This window comes from Nanorana parkeri, unplaced genomic scaffold (assembly GCF_000935625.1).
Source record: "Nanorana parkeri isolate BGI_ZX_2015 unplaced genomic scaffold, ASM93562v1 scaffold87, whole genome shotgun sequence".
Taxonomy (NCBI): Eukaryota; Metazoa; Chordata; class Amphibia; order Anura; family Dicroglossidae; genus Nanorana; species Nanorana parkeri.
Window position 1 is genome coordinate 1083074 of NW_017306355.1, and position 20420 is coordinate 1103493.

The window sequence follows — 20420 nt, forward strand, 5'->3', positions numbered from 1 at the left end:
GCAAAAAGTAATAGAACAAAACCTTACGTTTTTATCCTTTTTCATTTCCAACATCTCGTTTTGCCAGTTCTGTTGAGAACAAAGCATCTTTATTATACGAAAGACTGCAATTACACCAGCGAGTCAAAACAAAAAGGTAATAAGTTGATTTTATTTCTGAACAAAATACATCAACTGATCGTTTAAAAATACCTTCTTCACCTAGAACTCTAAAAATGAGATATCATGACTGGGGCAGCGTAGCAGGTTTACAAGTCTAAAAACATCCATTCAGTGCTACTATAGAGTAGCTAGTGTTCAAGTCATTGGTGAATGCTGCAGTTCAATAGTCACAAAAGTTTAGGCATACAGCATTTATGTACAGAAGGGTGCAAGCTGACAATGTGTGTAGTGGAAGGTCTCTGACTGAACCCCACAGCATGATTTCCTTTCAAGCTTTACCACAAATGTATTTTCTCTCCAATTAGAAGAAAGTACCCCTTGGAAATATGTGTTTGAATACTGACAGGCTCTTTTTTTGGTGTCGAGTATTCCGACCGCTCTTACAGTACGAAATCCTTCATTACTCCGTAATGCTTATGTAAGGAAAACCAAAGTCCCACTTCATTATAGGATGAAACCCAGCCAGGGTACCACATCCACGTTGTTTGTTTCAGCTGAACCGTCATGCTTGCTGTAACGTTTATGCTATATGTGCATACATAGACTGTAGGAAATATCTGTAGAAGGTCATCTTTCCTAAAAACAGGCATGTCATCTTGAAACCAATGAGCAAAAATCTTGTCCTAGCTTGACAAGAGGAAAAATAAAATCAACGTCGCACATAAACAGTCCAAGAGAAGGGAGATGGTCAAGCCACGGGCATATTTCTTCACTAATGGCAGCAGGCATATGAAGTAAGATCTCTTTTCTGTGTCAAGTCCACTCCTTTAGGTTCTGTTGGGGGGTAAGAATATAGAAGATAAAATATTTTACAAGATAATTGTGGTCTAGTTTAAAGTAAAGCCTAACTGAACTTTTACTTTAAATTGGCTAAATACATTCCAGGTGCATAAAAAAAATGTGCTAATTCTAATAGTTTTCTTTAAGAAGCAACCACAGCCTATGTAGAAAAGTCTGTATCCTGCCAGAATGCTGCACAGTGGGACACTTGCTCCGCTTGGTGAGGAAGCAGTGATCTCTATACAGCAGTATGGCCTACCCCCTTCTGAGTCAGAGCTCTATAATTAGCAGGAACATGAGCTTTGTTACTTGCTGAGCTATAGGTTTCAGCAAGGGATGTATCTGAGCACTACAGAGAGACCACTGCATCGCCACAGACAACAAGGGTCCCACTAAAGTGCCGCTGGCAGAGGACAGACTTTTTTTTTTTTACTCAGACTACAGTTGCTATAGAAAAAAGACCCCCACAAACTATAGAGCACTGAACAGCTTTTGTTTTGATGTACTTCGAATCGATTTAACTGATTTAACCCCTTCGGGACCAGTGACGCACATAGTACGTCATTGGCAGCAGACTGACTTTACATTTGTAAAGCTGGCTGTCAGCTTTACAATAGAAGCGATTTCTGGCGGCTCAGCTGCTGTCAGCCCGCTTTTACGGGTCAGTAAAGGTGCCAAACACCCCCACTGTGTTTCCCGGGCTATGCTGCCCCTCCTGTGGGCCCGGGCCTGGCATGTCGGGTGCCGGCAGGAAGCTGCGGAGGAGAGAGGCGAACGTCCGTTCACCGATCTCCCTGCTCTGTGGGACTGGGAGCGACACTTATTGCATCACTTCCGGTCCTTGAAGTTGGGCAATAATCTATTGAAGTGCAATCTGCACTTCAATAGCTTACTTAAAGTGGAAAGCTGACACTAGTGGTCTTTTGGACCCCCAGTATCACCTTAAAGAGGAGCTGTCGCTGCCAATATGCTGTCATGGTCAATATGCTGTCAATATAGAATAGCAATTAGAGTACAAAAAAACACGTTTAAAAAAAATATTAAATCAAATGTAAAAATAATTTCAATTTTTTTTTTCAAAGTCCCCCTTCCTCGTGAGCGTGTAATCATGTAGACGCACGTCGGATGCGCCTACAGACGAAACCGACGATTGCATTACACATGCTGAGTATCGCCACACACGAGTGAGAGCAATAATCCTAGAGCCAATATTTATGCATATCTCTAAATTGATGACCTGTATGGGCTTTTAAAGACGTCTATGGACTTTTTGGGGTGCTGAATTTTGTTGCTGTTTCACAAGTTAAATTTAGTGTCCCAAAACACAATATAATAGTTTAGTGCATTTTTCACTACATTTTTGGGTTTGATAAAGAATTGCGCTAATATCGTGCAACATAGAAATTTGTAACTGCCGCTATTTAAATTCTACAGGGTGTTGGCTTTCAGAAAATTATATAATTTGGGGGTTTGAAGTAATTTTCAGGCCTAAAATGTGGATTATAACGTATGCAAAAACCCCCAAAAAGGGTTAAGTGAAGGTTCATTTGCACTTTAAATCTGTGAGAACAGAAACATGGGAGCTAACCCTGGCATCATTACCTTATCTGAAATGAACCTAGGATAAGGAAAACTACTTCTGGGTATTTGCTCAGATCTCCTTTTTACTAAAAACTGATACTCCATCTGCATCAAAAGGCACCTAATATTAAATATGGGAGATACTTCTATTTAACCTACCTGTTTGAACTTGAAAGTCGCTGTAGTTCACAAAGTCTTCTGCAACCTTCTGGAACAGATCATCTGGTACATATGCACACAAAATATAGTGATCAGAGAAGAGCAGTGCAACTTCAAAGTGTTTTACTGTGTACAAAAATACAAAAAACGGAACTGTGTCTGTCCTAAACTAAACTGAATGCATAAAAGTGGCACATGCAAAGTAAAATATATTTGCTGAATGGTAATGCACACATTTCACTGTTTTCCCTTGACTAAACCAGAGCACTTTCTAAAATCTATTGGAACTAAATTTGATCATGCAGAATAACTGCACAATTGCTGTTCAGAGATGTATCCAATGAACAACTCTTTCTGAGTGTACTCCTGTGACCCAAAGTCAGCGTCTAGCAGGGTACTCACCCACTATCTGTTGCCAGTGCAGAGCTGCATTGCAGCCAGTAAGGATGCTGACATTATTGTTGGAATCTCCCTGGCTACTTGATTGAAAGCTGGCTCCAGTTCTACAAAGGCAGAACCAGCTGTCAATCAAGCAGCCAGGGGAATGCCCATCCCCTCCCCTGTCTACTTCTCCAATGAGGAACAAAAAGGAGAGGGGGGAATACCTGGAGGGAGGAGACCATGAGATGAGTGATCAGCAGTTTGTGATCGGCTCAGCTCAGCCACATTGTTACACGCCAGCTATAAGTATTGGGAAGAGTATATTTTCCTCTTCCAATACTTCTCCTTTTCTTCTTTAATAATATAAAAAGTATAAACATTACTAGATAACAAGCTTTGGCTACTAGGTTAAAGTCCACATCTAGTTTATTTTTCATACTTAAAGTAAAGCTGTTCTAAGACATGCTTGGAGGCTGCCATTGCTGACTTCCTGGAAATGCTAGATGCCTCGCCGCTGACTTCATAGCTTCGAGTTACTGACCCAGAACAAGTATGCAGCAAGTCAAAGTTACAGATCAGGAGAGCTGGCGTCAGCTTGTTCCAGATGATGTAAATTATTGAAGTTATTGGATGAGTAGGACAACCAGAAAACCAGTGTTCTTGGGATAGGACAGCAATGCAACACTACATACTCCCTCAGTACAGGTTTTCTTTAAACACTCTTGGGCTTGCATATAAAAAAAAACTGTCTGCCATTACTCAGCTGGCTTTTTTTCCCTATCGTTCCAACCAATAGTGTAAAACATGTTCTTACCCACGCTGTTGCCTGTTTTACTAGAAGTCTCACAAAGGTGGCCTTTAATCTCTGCAGAAAGATAAAAACATTGTTAGAACTGAAGCGCAGGACAAAGCATACATTGTAACATACAGAACTCTCCTGTAAATGAGGGTTTGACCTTGCACATGCAGCTACTGCTGCTGTTCTGTATAAATTCTTCTTTCTACACTGCAAAACAGAATCTGTGCCAAGGATACAAGAATGAAAAGTGAGAGGCAGAGGCATTGATTGGCTGAATGGGATTTTGGTTTGGGACAATTAATTGTACATATTGTAATGCACATGTGTTAGGCACAAAAGAAACCTGTTTAATACGTCTGGGATTCCATTCAAGTAGCAGGTCTGGATGTAATTTGGAAGGGTGTAGCCCCACTGCAAGGGTTAATCAACATTCTGCCTGGAGTTGTCCTTTAAAAAACAAACTGGTGCTATACAAACACCTACTAATTTAACAAATGCAACAAGATGCCTTGTAATAATATATATTCTTCTAAGTCTTAACAAATGTGTCTTTTTAACGCCCATGTGAACATATGCTCCTAGGGTATACAGTCATGACCAAAAATATTGGCACCCCTGCATTTCTGTCAGATAATGTCCATTTTTGGAGTTTTGCATGGAATGTGTCAGGTTTGGCTTTTTTTTTCCTCCACTTTTTTTGTGTCACACCAATACAAACAAAATAAATAAACATGAGAATGCCTAAAGATTTGTAATTGCAACAATGTTCTGCGCAAAGTGGTGCATTATCTGACTAAAATGCAGGGGTGCCAATATTTTTGGCCATGACTAGGTGCAACTGGTTAAGATTCTGGGTTTTATTACATGTTGCTCAATGCTCAGTATTTTAACAAAAGATATTACATGTATATCAAATAGAAGAAGATAGTTTAGACAGGGGTTTTGTTATATCTAGAACTAGGGTCAGGACATGTCAAAAGTTAGTCGTACCGTCTGCATAATCTTGCACGTCATGGAAATCAACCTGTCGTCTACTCTTGTCATTCTCAATGAGGTCGGTCTTTGTGCCACAAATGTAAATCTGACAATGCTGGGAACAGAAAGAAGACAACAATTAGGACCGCAGGAGCAGATTTTTATTATGCTTAACAGTGCTTATGTATACAAACCTCTTCAAAATTCTGAAGTTCATTCACCCAAAACTTCACTCTTTCAAAACTACTGCTGTCTGTGAGATCTGTGACAAATGGGAAACTGAGGATTAGTACATGGGCAATATTCACACTGCTGGCATAATCCTTAGCAGAAATGCAGTGCTACAGCAAGGACGAAAACACAGCTAATGTTACTTGCTGGAAAAGGAGAGCTTGTTTGTTTGAGAGGATGGACCTTCTCCCATATTGGTGAGAGCTGAGGAGGTCTAGTTGGGGTAAGCTTAGATTTCTTAGCATCAGCAGCTTCGAAGGCCAGAAGAGTCTACAGGGTTTTATGCGCTTCGTCTGGAGAAGTGATGATATGTGTTCTGCCATTGTGCTGGAAGATAAGTTTGAAGTGAAAGTCCTCAAGCTAGTGAGATAAGGTTGGAGTTCTAATTCTGGGTGTATGATAGAGGTCCGAATACAGTTCATATTTGTGACCTTGAAACAGCCTTAATGTCAGTGGTAGAAATTTGGAATAAATACTTATTCCAATCCCAATACAAGCCTCACCCAAATGGGTGTAATGCTGGGAACTATACCGAAAAGGCTCCTCTGATAACTCTAGCTACAAAGAGAGAGGAAAAGTTTAGGGAAAAAGAGCCTTCCGTATCAAACAATGTTCCTTTTGTTAATATAAAATATAACTTTTAGGCAGGTGTGACAAAATGCTGTAAAGTATGAATGCATTCAAAAATATATATTTGTGTTTATTTCAATTTACAAAATGCAAAGTGAGTGAACAGAAGAAAAATCTAAATCAAATCAATATTTCGTGTGACTACTAGAGGTGCACCGGGGGGAAAAAAAATTCTAACCTTTTTAAATATTTTATTTTAAAAAAAAATTTCTAAACTTTTTAAAAATATTTGTATTATATATTTATTTATTTTTAAACTTATTATGGGGAAATATCAGAGGCCTAAACAGACCCCTGATATTTCCCTTTTAAAATAGAAAAAGAGATTGAGTCCTCAATCTCTTTTTTTGCAGCCCATGTTACACTGGTCTACAAATTTTGGGAAATGATCGACCTCTGAGATAAAATGTGTTTATTCTTAAATATTTTGATTTAAATTAATTAGAAAACGAGTGATAAAGGTGCTGGTTGGCTCAAAGTTTTCAAGATAGTTCACTTTATACACAGGCAAGTAAATTTGCCTACAAGAGTTGATGATCATGATGCCTCGTAACCTCTCGACAAAGTGCGGTAGAACAATGAAAATGGTACCACATGGAAGTGTATAAATTTATCTTCACTTTGAGACTGAGGAATATTATCTTATTATCTAACTAATTTATTGCAAGGTACATTTGTCTTGGTCAGATCCACGCATCATTCAGTTACATCTGGTGGCTTGTGAAAGTGTCATTGACTAACATTTCCAAGGGACAGTTGTGTGATATTTTCCCTCAGAAGCCAAGATGCCTCGAAACTGTGTAAAGAACGCAGATAACTTCTGCTACATTTGTGGCGAGGTTACATTTGCATTTTAAAAGTGCAGTATGACGGCTGTGGTAAAAAAAAAAGGCATAGCACCTATATTTTGGATGCAAAATAGGGGAGCAGGACAAGAGTTGGGTCTCTCATTATTGTTGCATTGCATGTGCAGTTCACAACAGAAAAGCCAAAAGTGCAGTTTAGATACCGCATAAAGATGGAACGTTTAACATCTGATGTTAGCGCTTGGCAAAAAGCATGAAAATGTTACATGAAAAACCAATAAAGGAATGGAAAGTTATGTTATTGTATCAATAAAAAGATACATTTATAATGATTGGTGTGGCACCATTCTCATTGCTATATCACGTTTTGCAGAAAAGTTATGGAGCATAATTGCACATCCCCCTCGTAATTTTGAATTATTTTGATTTTGCAATTTTGACCTGAAGCTGTATCTTGGAAACTTGAGCCAATTCATACTCAGGACTTAATTTTCCTTTAGTGACCCACTTCTGGGAAAATTTAGCTACTTTAATTTCCGAGGCTTTCTCCCTGTAGACCAGTGTTATGAACGAACAGGAATCCTTTAAACTGAGTGTTCCTGTTCATTTCATGACCTGTGGAGATAGTGTGAGTTACTATGTCCACAATCATGAAAGAACAGGAAGTGATGTAGATCATTTCCTGTTCATTCATAATTGGGAACACAGTAAACATACTGTCCTTAATTATTTACAAGTAGTCAGTCAGCCATGATTATATATAACTTTAAACCCTGTACAAAAACACTTCCCAATATGAGAATTAAAATCTTGACAACGTTGCTCAATGTGCAAAACATGTGAGATGAAGGATAAAATAAATGGACACAGCAAAATGCCATATCGTGTCAAGTGAGAGCTTCTGCAAAGTGTATGCTGTATATCCTGCCTCTTTACTGTTTTCCACTGGACCTTTTCTATTATTATTATTGGTATTTTTATAGAGCGCTGACAATTTCCACAGCGCTTTACATAGTTGCACATTCACATCGGTCTCTGCCCTCAAGGAGCTTAAAATTTTAAGTCCCTATCTCACATGCATACACACAGACAATTTTGGAGAGGAACTAAATAACCTTCCAGCATGCCTTTGGAGCTGAATGTAAGACAGTGTCTACTGTTTTGCTACACTAGTTTTGAACTAATGGATACAGATTATTACAGCTTGCAACCTAATGCATAGGGACCCGCACTTAGATACTGTGTAGCCAGCGTGAATTCATTTAACTCTATTTCAGGTACTATGATAACATTTAAGATGCATTCACATATAGCGTTTTCGGACACGGTTTTCCTCGTGGAAGACAATGCGGGAAGTGTTTTTGCACAGGGTTTACAGATAGATAGATAGATATATATTATAAAAGAACATTGTTTGATACAGAAGGCTAATTTTCCCTAATATTTTCTTTTGTAGGCTTAATGCAGGTTTCCTGGAAAATTACCTCCTTGGTCTTATAGTAGGTAAGCGTAACAATTATGTCTCTCACTGGGCCAGATGGCTGCTGGTTTGATTTTCAAAATCTTTAGTTTAAGAACAGCCTCATCCAGTTTAGACCATAGGGAATCCCAGGTCTTGTTCATGGGAGTTCATAACTGTGATAGTGTCCTCCATTTTGTCTTTCAAGTAAGGGGTGACCAGTCCTCCATTTTGTCTTGCTGGGGGTGACCAGTTCTCCAATCTCTTTAGTGAGATCTGCTGTGATACATTCAAAGGCGGCCATAAGCTCCCGTCTAGAGAAGGACATTCTCAACTCTGATGGAGGCTTGCCTGGCAGAGAAGCCTGGAAGAGTCTCACCCAATGTGGAATCCAGCAGACTGGCTATTATTTTTAGGAGACGGTGGTGAGACCACTCTAAGGGACGATGGAGCCATTTGTGCAGGCTGAGCAGAAAACTCTGCTAGAATCTTGTCAAGTGGTGAGTGTTCTTTATACCCATGAAAGTCCAGCTGGCTGGCATGAAAAGGCCAACTAGGGCTGAAGAATGCAAATGAGTATAGATGCCCAGGTGTAGAGCCCACCTAAGCTGCCTCTGCCATGTTCGCCTCTTCATGTGCACCACCAGGTGTGATGTCTTTCAATACTAATCATGTTGGCAGCACTATCTTCACCTGAGCCAAGTAAAGCAGGTAAAGGACCTTTTTGTTATGATGTCAGTTGGTGTTTATGCACACTGGCATTTAGACTGTGGTAGGCATTTCAGTTCCCTTGGTCAGGTTAGATATTTTTATTCTCCATTGTAAAAGCAAACACTGTTCTATTCCGATGTGCTTTGTGAAAAGTAACTGCAGTAGTGTGCACGACAATAAAGATTACTTATCGCTAAACTAACCCAAGACAAATGCACCAAATTAAAACCCACTCCAAATGCATGCACCCTAAAGGAGAAGACATCTCTGTAGGGCTAAATGAAGGTAAAACTAAAAGAGGGGCAAAGAGAAATTAAGTTAAACCCCAAAAAAGGAGGAAAATAAAAAAAAAATCTTACCATAGCAAACAATGGCAGCTTTGGCCCCTCGGTAATAAATACGACTCATAGCTTCATAGCGTTCTGAGCCTGCTGTATCCTGAAGAGAAAAATATAACTAATTACTATAAAGACAGGAATGTCCTCAAAGAGGAAACAAATCGCTTTAACCAACTATAATAAATGTTTACTTCTTGATGCAAAACTTTCCGATATCCTATATTGCTTCTACTCTCTCAATATTTTTGCCAGCAACGATCATTATTTGCAGTAAAGTTATTTTCAACAATGGCAGCCAATAAAAGGTGAAAATAATATTATGGTATAAACCACTTGTGTTTATAGCTATGTTTATGGAGGCTTTAGAGACTTTTAAAGAGCAATTCCGGGTGAAATGAAAGAATTGATACTATCCAGCTACAGATAAAAAGCCCACTCAGGTTTAAATTTAAAAACATTTAACAAGTGACAAGTTCCCTTTAGTGTAGGGACATTAAAGTGTATTTCCACTTTTGCAGCCAAATTGGGATGACACCAATTTTATAATTGTTACATATTTCTCATTCACATAGCATAACTATAAAAAACATTTTTTGCTGCTTACCCAAAACATGCTTAAAGTAGAATTAAAGTATTTTTTGTTATTTGGCATATATTCACTGCTAGCAAGCAGCAGATGTATGCCCCATGATTTAAAAAAAATAGGCAAATACCTAATTACTTATCTGTCCCAGAGCAGCTCGCTCCCAGCTGAAGAACTCCTGGCTCATGAACGGTCGTAAAGGACGAAGTGTGCAGGCGCATGCGCAGTAGAGCGGAGGCGGATAAAACATAATGACAGTAAATTGACGCAGCTGGGAACGTGCACACCAGACAGACACCGTGGGAGACAAGGAGTCTATGGTGGATTAGAGACCCGCACCAGCGCTGGAGGGACTGTCGGAAACCAGTGGAAAGAAGAAGATGATCGGATCAAGAGGCATCACATAAGGTAAGTGCTTACAGCAGCATGGGGGGGGCGGGGGAGAGTTTAATGTCACTTTATTTCTGAAAGATACATTTTGCTCTGTACTGAATTTCCCTCTAGAATGCAAGGAGGCTGGGCAGATTAATGTTAACATAATGAACTCTGTCTGTACTGTGCTGGCAGATCTCATTATCACTTATAAACTAGATTTGAACACCCTCTGTCCTAACAAAGGGTTAAAGATCTCTAAGCTTTGTATGTTAGTGAGGGGAAGCTCAGTCTGTCCTTAGTCTTTCTATGGACAGTCCGAGTTTGCGGTTACTGAAATTGAGAGAGAAGCCTGCAAAGGCCTGCTATACAAACACATCTAAAAGGTAAGAAATATTTTTTAAAACATTAATTTTTAGGTACGATGTATGAACAGGACCACATAACAAACATATATAGATGGGGTTTTCCCAAATTTGACTGCAAAAGTGGAAATACACTTTAAGAATTACTACACATTAATACACAATCTTTATTTCCCAGGTTTGCAAATGGCTCAGTTTATAGCATTCTAATATATTCTACATCGTGTTTTTCAAGCAGAAAAGGCTTTCATTTTGTATTTATTTCGATTTAAGCCCTGTGACTCCAAGGATATCACATACGCCAAATTTATATCTAACACAGCAGAGTAGTAAATCCCAAAGTCAAAGTTTGCCTTTCAGTTTAAGACACCTTTTACCCCTTCAATGTGCAATCTTTACCCTTTGGCATCACAACGCATGCAGAAAGAAAACAAATCTGTGTTCCTTGTAAGTGTAACATTGAGGAGAATCTGTCACTAATAAATGTTACAAAGTTTTAACTGTAAAGAAGACATTTAATAGTCAGCTCTCCTGCTGCCCGTGCCACTGATTTGTGCTGTAGTAAAGAGAAGCTGGCAGCTGAATTACCTTCAGAATCTGACTGTCTGATTCTGGGTCCCCCACTGTGCATTGTGGTTTCTACCATTACCCCCATGTCACTGCAGGACACAGTAATAATGTAGGTGCCAGCAGATTGTACCACTGTAAAATGAGGGGCAGTAAACTAGCCCTCAGTTACAGCTCTAGCTGCTTTTTAATGTGAATGTATTCATTCTCAAAGGTCCCAACAAAAACTATGATATTGGGTTCCAGTTGCCTTCTGACAGCTTAGAAACACTTGCTGTGCGTTTACATTAAAGGGCTGGGAGGCTGCCAAGATCTGCTCTCATAGAAAACAAGCTAACGTTTTTGTGTGTGTATTGTGAATTTTGAAAATGATTTTTTTCCGCTATGCTTATCGTGTGCATGACCTGGGCACAAGTTCACTTTAAGACAATTCTTTGTAAATCTTTTGCAAAGTTTCTTACATGAAGATCCTGCCAGTAACAGCACTTACTGTTGCAGGCTGACAATGCTAAGCCGCTGCCTCTCAATTAGCAGAAGTGTTGTCAGCCTGCAATGCAAGTTTCCATCATTTGGCCGATGGCTGCTTATCCGACAGACCAGGCGTGCAACCCAATGGCCAACCTGCTTGCTTACATTGCATGGGGTGAAATAATGGAAATGATGAAACTTTCACAATTACGAGCAGGAATTGCACATACAAACCAAAGTGTAAAAATAACCAGCTTAGCACATACCCAAATTCCCAGTGTCACAATACGTCCTCCCACATTCATGGATTTGGCAACAAAGGCTGCGCCAATAGTCTAAAACAAAGCAAAAAATACACCAGGCTTAAAAGACATGGCTAAAATTCTATGTAATAAGTAAACGTGTTGTTCATGCTAGCCACTATTTCCTGGTTTCCAGCCAAGATATTATTATTATTATTATACAGGATTTATATAGTGCCAACAGTTTGCTCAGCGCTTTACAATATAGGGCAGACATTACAATCACAATACAATTCAAGACAAGATGGTAAGGAGGGCCTTGCCTGTGAGGGCTTACAATCTAAAAGGGAGGGGGGAGTGATACATGAGGAGGGGGGCTGTGTGGGGATGAATTGTTTGAGAAAGTGATAGTTTAGTGGTTAGGTTGAGGTGGGATAGATATGAAAGATGAAGAGATAAAGTAACATGTAGTTCAGCAGTGACATCCGATCCCATATTGTAAGAACAAGCCACTTAATCTGACAATATTTAATAAGAGTGAACATTATCAGCCTTATGAAGGTAAATGAATGACCAGCCCCTGCATACATAGGCAGTAAACAGCAGGAAGAGTCCAGTGAACTATGACCATCACCCGCAATGATAAATGTAACCGGCAGGAAGAGAGTGAAGCCAGGAAGTGTGGGGGGCAGCCATTGCTGACCTGCTTCCAAGAATATTATTCGCCTTCCTGTCTGACTTCATACTTTAAAAAGGAACTTCACAAAAGCCAAACTCACACACCCAGTGATCCAGCAGTGTTCTGTACTGCACAGCTGTTCCCATGCCACCATCTTCTTCTGTGACATCATCAGGTGCTGGCTGTCTCTTCTGGGTTCTTGCAGCCCCCTCCCCCCCCCAAAAAAAAACCAGCAAGAGACAGCTGGCTTTCTGAAGATGAGTCCTCCAAGGCCTTTTGGGATGTATTATGTGGGTATCCCAGGAGGCTATGGGGGACATGTCATTCTCAACTATGTGAGAAAGAAAGCAGGATGTGCAGGGAGGGCTCCTTGAAAAGAAGGTATTTTCAATATTAGTAAATATTAAATATCTGATTGTTAGAGAGGAGGGAGGTAGGGGTGGAATGAGAGAAAGTGAGTGGGCGAAGGTCCACTTTAGGTTATTGACCTGGAACATACATGCACATTAGAAAGTGAAGTCACAAGTCCTGATCCGCATGCTTGCTCTGGGTCAGTGGCTCTAAAAGTGCTGAAGCCAATGGAGCTGGATGGCAGCCAAGCAACTAACATATTACAACATGGCAGTTTCATATTGTTTCAGTCAATGTTTCTTATTATATATAAACCCAATCACTTAAATCTCATATAAGCTTTAACATTTTAATAGAAGTTTTAAAAGTAATTTTCACTGCTTTGAAATCTGCAGCTTATAATATTTTTAATGTATTACCCATTGACCCGGCCATGAAGGTCCTTGCACAGGCACATTCTCTTACAGGGTGACAATGCTATGTCCCTGTCACCCACTTGTACTCCCAGGTTGTCACCCTTTCACACAGGCTTCAGATGGAGATTACAATTGACCATTTCAACACGCATTATGCAGGCATGGTCTACTACCTGGAGATGGGCTTCAACCCACAATCCCCTGCTCCCCCTTTTCTTTCTCTTCCTCATTCTCTATTTTAATATAACTTGTTAGAACATAGTCCCACAACATACCCTACCAGACTACCCACTTGCCAGTCTTTGCATAAAGCAAAAGCTTGCCGCCAGGGGCATAACTAGAAATCACAGGGCCCCATAGCACAATCTTGTATGGGATTGTGCTTTCTAGTTAAACCCACCTGATATCCCAAACAGCCCACCTGAGGGTGACCCTGCGGAGCCCACCATAGACTCTATATGGTGGGCTCTGCAAGGTCTCAGGTGGGCGGTCAAGCTCTCTTACCTGGCCGATCCTCTGTCCGCCTCCTTCTCCTCCACCATCGCTTGCGGGCCCCACCGCCTCCGTCACTGGGCCCCACCTCCTCGATCACCAGGCCCGCCTCCCCATCGCTAAGACCTGCCTCCTCGATCGCTGGGCCCCACCTCCTCCATCGCTGCCGACGACGGGCCCAGCCACGTTCTCCGAAGCTGCTGGTTTGTCATCGACTCAGCAGCGGCTGTGAGGAGGTACGTGCTGCTGCACATGTGAAAAGGGGCGTGTTTCTCCTCACAGCCGCCAGTGACAGTGAGCAGCCTGAAATGCCATAGCGACCCAGGCGGCCCGCACGGCATCAGGGGGTTGTCCTGGCCGGGCCCCCCTGTGCCCGGGGCCCCATAGCGGCCGCCTGGGTCCTTCTAAAAATGCTAGTTGCCTGTATGTGGCTGCAATAATCTGAGTCACTGACTTGTTCCGAGTCAGTGATATTATTGATGCTATACAGGATTTATATACAGCCAACAGTTTGTGCAGCGCTTTGCAATAAAAAGGGAGACAGTACAAGTACAATACAATTCAAGATAAGATGGTTAGGGGTGCCCAGTTCGTCTGAGCCTACAATCTAAAAGGGAGGGGGCAAGTGTTACGAATGGTAATTGACTGCAAGGGGATGAGTTGATGGAAGAAATGATTGTTCAGTGGTTAGGTAGAGGTGGGATAGGCTTCCTTGAAGAGATGTGTCTTCAGGTGCTCCCTGAGAACTGACAGAGTAGGAGACAGTGGGACAGATTGGGGTAAGGAGTTCCAGAAGATGGCAGAGGCTCTGGAGAAGTCCTGGAGGTGGGCATGGGAGGAGTTGATGAGGAAGCTAGAGAGCAGGAGGCCTTGAGAGAAGTAGAGTGGATGGTTTGGGTGATGTTTAGAGACGAGGCTAGTGATGGAGCCAGGGCAGAGATGGGCAAGGCTGTGTTGTTAATATTTTGAACTTCACTCAATGGGTGATTGGAAGCCAGAGGAGGGTTTGGCACATGGGTGGCGGACACTGAGCAGTCAGTGAGGAGAAGAAGTCTGGCAGCAGCATTCATGGTAGACTGAAGGGGTGATAGTCTATGTGGAGATAAGCCAATGAGGAGGGAGTTGTAATAGTTGAGAAATAACAAGAGAGTAATAGGAGAGTATTTTGGAAATTTTACAGAGGTAATGGCAGCAAGATTTATGTCTTCTGAGACTTCTGGTGTCGTTAGTTTGTGAGGGCTCTGTATGCAGTGAAGGGAACAAGTACATCCAGGGAGGATGAGAGTGTGCTGCTGTAGACAGACGTAGCCATGCCGGGGCAGTATAGCGGTAAGATTTTCTCCTAGAGATGGTCAGTAGCAGAATAGAGAAGAGAAGAGTTAAAGTGGAGAAAGTTTTTTTTTTTTTACAGGTAATGAGTTGCTGGTTAAAGGAACAGAGGACATTGAGAGTGTAAAAACAATAAGCTTGTGATAAAATAAGGATGTGGCCATTGTGTTAGGTGAAAAGAGGAGGTTTAGGTTGAGACGTTAAGAGGTAGCTGAGGTGTTCACATTAACAGGGGTGTCACCAAGAATGATAGTGGGTATTTCAGAGGAAAGAAAGTAGGGTAGCCAGGCAGAGAAGTCCCCAAGAAAGCAAGGCACCAGTCCAGGAGGTCTATAAATCACAGCAATCCTCAGAGAAACTGGACAATGAAGATGAGTACAGTGGCAATGAAAATCCTGAACACAATAGAATAGCATGACAGCCAGGCAACTAGCATTTTCAGAATGAGAGAACAGCAACTGCCAAAGATCTAGTGACAACAGGTTTCCTTTGGGTTATATTTTTCCCTTGCCATTCTGTTGGGAAAACCTTTTAACCTTTTAATCTTTTATTTTTAAACATGTCTGATTGCTGTCCTCTAAAGTTTGTGGAGGCTCACCGGTGTGACTTTGCCCTTGACCCATCAAGCCTTCAACTGCAAAGTTCTGATCAGCAAACATACAAACAGCCAGTAACTTGACAATGCTGGTACAACAAGGTGCCTCCATCCAAAGCTTCCTAAGGAACCCTTGAACCTGGACCACACAATCTTAAGTCCTCTATTTCATGTACACTCAGAGCTCTGGCCTGCCTAGGCATTACACAATGCAATGGGGCATGAAAGCGACCTTTATACCCAAAAATCAAATTCCACCAATGCCTCCCCCTATGTATGATGATTAATAATAACATAGACATGTCAGGTGTAAAATGCTGTGATTTAGAAATACTTAAACTTGCAGAGCATTCACTTTAAAAGGGCAAAATGACTTCAGTTTGGCAAAGCAATGCACACTGGGATTGCCTTGTCATCAGCAGAGCATTGCTGGGAAATCTCATCTGTAATCTCATGAGATCTCAGGGAAAGGCATTTTCCTCCCCTGAGATGATGTGCATGGTCACATGTCCTAGTCACATGTGCCACTTTTCAGGAAGTAAAAAGAGAGCTAGTAATCTGCCCTTAGTAAACATGGCCACTGTCAGAAGACTGGGGAAGAAAAGAGAAATAAGGTATGCAAAGAATACAAAGCCTGCAATTATCTAGCAGTATGTGTTTTGTAGATTGTCATTACTAAACATTTCTAAAGGTGTATTTGTTGTTATTTTAAATATTTTTAAATTATGTTTTCAAGAAACTTTTCCCAGATGAACAAGTATGCACAGACAGCTCGTGAGGTCATAATGGACTGATGTTGGTTTGATATGTTTGAGAATGAGTCAGTTTCACTTCACAATGAGCCATGATACTTACCTACCCCTAAGGCAGGGGTAGCAAAACTCTGGCCCTCCAGCTGTAGTGGAACTACAAATCCCATGAGGCATTGCAAGATTCTCACAGACATGACTCCCGAAGAGAGATGCATCATGGGATTTGTAGTTTCACCACAGCTGGAGGGCCGGAGTTTGGCCACCTCTGCCCTAAGGCCTATGTAGGCTCTTTGAGCCCCTACAACCATGTACCAATACTAGTTGCCTTGCTGGTAAACCACTTTTAAGTAACTAATGTCCAAAGAATATGCAGCTCTAGAAAGTCAGGGAAGCATCAGAAGTCCTTATCTACATACTTGTTCTAGGTCAGAGGGCCCATTCATACTTAAATATTCCATTGTGGTGTATTAATGCCCATGTATAAATGTAGATTGTGTCGAGACAGTCCATTCATTGTGAATGGGTTGACAGTGCTTAAGAGGGGGGGGGGTCAAAAACATGCATGTCCTCTACTGTACAATGCTCTAGGGTGCCATTTACAAAAAATGGCACCACAATGCACTGCACATAGAGAAGGTGTACTGCCATGTGTTTTGATGACACACATTAACATGAGCGTTGCCACAATGGACGAGTGTCAAAGGGTCTTAAAAATTAAAAGGAAAGCTCAACATGTTAATCAAACAATTTGAATTTCGGAAAGAAAACAATGGCAGCCATCATACTTTTTACGACAGGTCTCCTTCCACAGCTTCATGATTTCATCCTAGTATACAGTGTGCAAGGTCCTGCAGTGGTCAGGTAAGAACTGACTTGTCTTCACTATTCAGATCAGGGTACAAATCAAGAGCAGCCTAGATGTAAAATGTAGGTCTATCCCTTGGAACAAAGGGGAATTTGCCCCTTGGGCCAATACTAATGATTTACGTTAGGGTGGAGGCCTTAGGAGAGATACTTCTCTATCCAGACATCAGTCTAAGCAGAGTGTGCAGTCAGTGGCAGCTACTGAACAATGGGGGGAATTTATCAAAACTGGAGCAGACAAATCTGGAGCCCATGGCAACCAATTAACATCTCTCTTCAGTTTGTTCAGTTAGTCTTTGAGAATGAAAGAAAGAAGCTGATTGGTTGCCATGCACAGCTGCTCCAGATTTTTGTCTGCTCCAGTACTGATACATTGCCCTCATTATATAGTTATCTTATCTGCGTCTGGTTGCAGCACTTAGATGTCATGTGACCGAATGCCAAGTATCGGCAAGGAAACCAGTGGTGGAAAATGTGAGCAGTTGATATCCAATAAACCATAACCTTTAGGATCGGCTCTCTTTTACTATGCCCACCTTCTTTAGCCCCCGGACATCTGTCCCCTACAATAAAAGGGGCAGATGGTTGTATTTGGTCCTCCAGGCCAAAGGTCCCCAGTCTTCACTGGGACTGCTGACAGCTATGTAAGGATGGGAAGAAGTGGTGGAGAGAGAGAGTGACAACAGATGACGATGACAGTGAGGACATGGAAGGCAGTGAGGACATGGAAGGCAGGTGATCAGCACTCACATTTTGGTAGGGCCCCTGTAGGAAACGATGATGGACGTATCTCTCCACCAGGCTGGTCTTCCCCACAGACTCCTTGCCCAGCATCACCACCTTGCAATCCACCCGCTGCCCGCTCATGGTGCACTGCTACTACTACCACTGGGCGGAATGAGACGATGATGAGCCAGCAGTGGCAACGTCATCTGCCAGACAAAGCACACAGAGAATCATCACCTGTCAGGCCCGGCCATACAGGCTCACATGGCACATCGGCCTGTCACCTGCGCACACACAGCCCCTCCCTCCTTCGGTCATTGCTCACCCCTTCGTCTCTTCCATGTTCTCCGCTGTCCTCACTCTCTATGACCACCCGTGGTCTGTCACTGTTCAACGCTGACCCCGCCTACAAGCTCCTGGCCACACCTATTGCATAATCGCTAGCCCTTCTGGAGCACGCCTCCTGGCCACACCTATCGCTAGCCCTTCTGGAGCACGCCTATCCCGGCATGAGCCACGCCCACTGCATCAGCCATGCCCGCCCCCCCAATCTAACCCCGCCTTTCGCTGAGTCACTGGGGGCGATACAGAATGTGATTCCGGAAACGGCGGCCAAGTTCTTGTCACATGACGCGTAAACGTGCGTTGGCTGCCGGAAGTTACGGGCGTCCTGTAGCATCCTCATGGCGGCTAGAAAAAGATAACTCCCTGCATGGAGCGGGTAAGACGGGGCTGTGTAGTGTACCGTACAGTGCTAATGACATTTCACGTTGTATCACATAGTGTGACATGACTTTGGACACGTGTTCAGCCATTCATAAACCAGGCTGACAGCTTTCCGTTACAAGCTGTCACACCTCAAGGACAGTGTCCGGGTGTGAAGAGAACCTGTCATGTCAGCTATGGATAATGGTGAAAGGACATGGTTGCTGATGAAGCATGTTGGGCAGTGATTAGTACGTTCGCCGTGTGGCTGTTTCTTGGTTTTCTATCACACTACGTGTATAATATTTGTGTGTTTGCTCTGGGGTCTCCCATTTTCCCCTGCAATGTGTACAAAGAAATCCTATTGGTATGTTGATTGTTCTCTACGTAGACTTGGCCCTGTTGTGGGACATTGGACTGGGAGTCCCTGCAGGGGACCAGACTATATAAATATAATAAATGGGTATTATTATCAAACTGTTCTCTTCTGAGCAAATGTAAACCCTATCCATGAGTGTGTCCTGGCCTCCTTATAGCTAGTGTACACATTCATTGCTGGTTTACTGTTGATGAGTGTTTGAAAGATGTAAAGTAGTGTTGTGTTTAGATTCTGATTGGGATCATACACAGCAATCTCCTGTATGACACGAAAAGAAACACCTATACCTATATGTGTATATCCCTTCAGAGATCCTGCAAGTACAGAAAATACCTGTTGATCTGTCAGAAATGAATTACTAAACTACTACTCTCTCTGAGGGGAATATATTAAATCTGGAACTGCTGTGTGTGGCAACAAATCTCTTTCATTTTCAAATCTTAACTGAACAAACTGAAGAGAGAAGCTCCAGATTTTGTCTGCTCCAGTTTTCATAAATTCCTCAGCCTGAGATTGCGCAGAAAGTGTGTTGAGGACACAGGGCAGCTCTGAATTTCTGACAAGGTCGAAAGGTTTTATTTGCACATATAAAACCTTCTTCCAGTGTTTTATTTAACAGACCAAAGTAGAGCAAATGAGAGAAGTGTGAGTTCACCTATACTTTAAAGCCCGCACTGCACAAGGGTTAAGTGCTCATTTTGTGGAGAGGGTGAAAATAAAAGAAATACGTATCTGATCCTTAGTCCCGCCTGGCTGCTAGACCGGTGTCTGCAGTCTCTTTTTTTTTTTTCCCGGATCCCAGCGCTCCGAGGACCCGTGACGTCATCACATCTTATACAGGTCTAATAGATGTGAGGACCCTGAGGGACATACCACAGCCAGAGCAGAGGTGAGAGCTCTCTGCCACAGGACAGAGGATTAGCTGAGTATTTCTTCTTTATTTCTGCCCCTAGGCAAAAACGAGCAGTAGCCCACTGCAAGGGGTAATATTTCAAGCTCCTGGAATTCTTTAAAGCCCATTTCCGACTTCTTCAACTTCTCTTACTTAGACCTCTATGGACTCCACTGCATACATTCTTCAATCTCTTAATGCTGTTTAGTATTTGTAGTGGCATAGGCACAGCTGCCCACATGAGATGAGAATGCTGTTGTCTCAGATTGACTAAATCAGTCATTGTCAGCCTATAGGGTATAGGGGACATAAACTCTGGACCCTGACAGCTCCAAAGGGCTGAATAATATTTAAAGGAGAACTATGGGGTAGGGCTTTTCCCCATAGTTCTCCTGAGAGTCACGGGAGGACACAAACTAGCGTCCTCCTGTCACCCAAAGCTCAGTATATTGCGAGCTACAGCTCGCGGTATACTGAGACGCTGCAGCCGGGACGGATCACGACATTACTGTCGAGATCCACCCAGCTGCGTGACTGACAGCTGACTCTGCCTATCTAGAGGCAGAGACAGTTGTACCCGCTCCTCCCCCGTCTGTTCCGCCAGTCAGCGCTGGAGGACCGGGGGGGGGGG

General features: G+C 42.3%; 2 protein-coding genes across 2 annotated transcripts in view; one reads left to right on the top strand and one right to left on the bottom strand.

The window, feature by feature from the left end:
* Positions 1–723: 723 nt before the first annotated feature.
* RAB24 (RAB24, member RAS oncogene family) lies at positions 724–18239 on the bottom strand. Its single transcript, XM_018552417.1, has 9 exons — positions 18139–18239; positions 17838–18019; positions 11634–11702; positions 9034–9112; positions 5032–5099; positions 4853–4952; positions 3878–3928; positions 2683–2745; positions 724–936 (listed from the first exon to the last, which is right to left on the bottom strand). The coding sequence occupies exons 2-9, from the start codon at positions 17952–17954 to the stop codon at positions 875–877; spliced, it is 609 nt and encodes a 202-aa protein (XP_018407919.1). The 5' UTR covers positions 17955–18019; positions 18139–18239; the 3' UTR covers positions 724–874.
* Positions 18240–18406: 167 nt separating this feature from the next.
* PRELID1 (PRELI domain containing 1) overlaps positions 18407–20420 on the top strand; it is a 10002-nt gene continuing 7988 nt past the window's right edge. The window contains exon 1 of the mRNA XM_018552415.1: positions 18407–18534. The gene's annotated coding sequence lies outside the window, so the exon portion shown is untranslated. The remainder of the gene's footprint in view (positions 18535–20420) is intronic.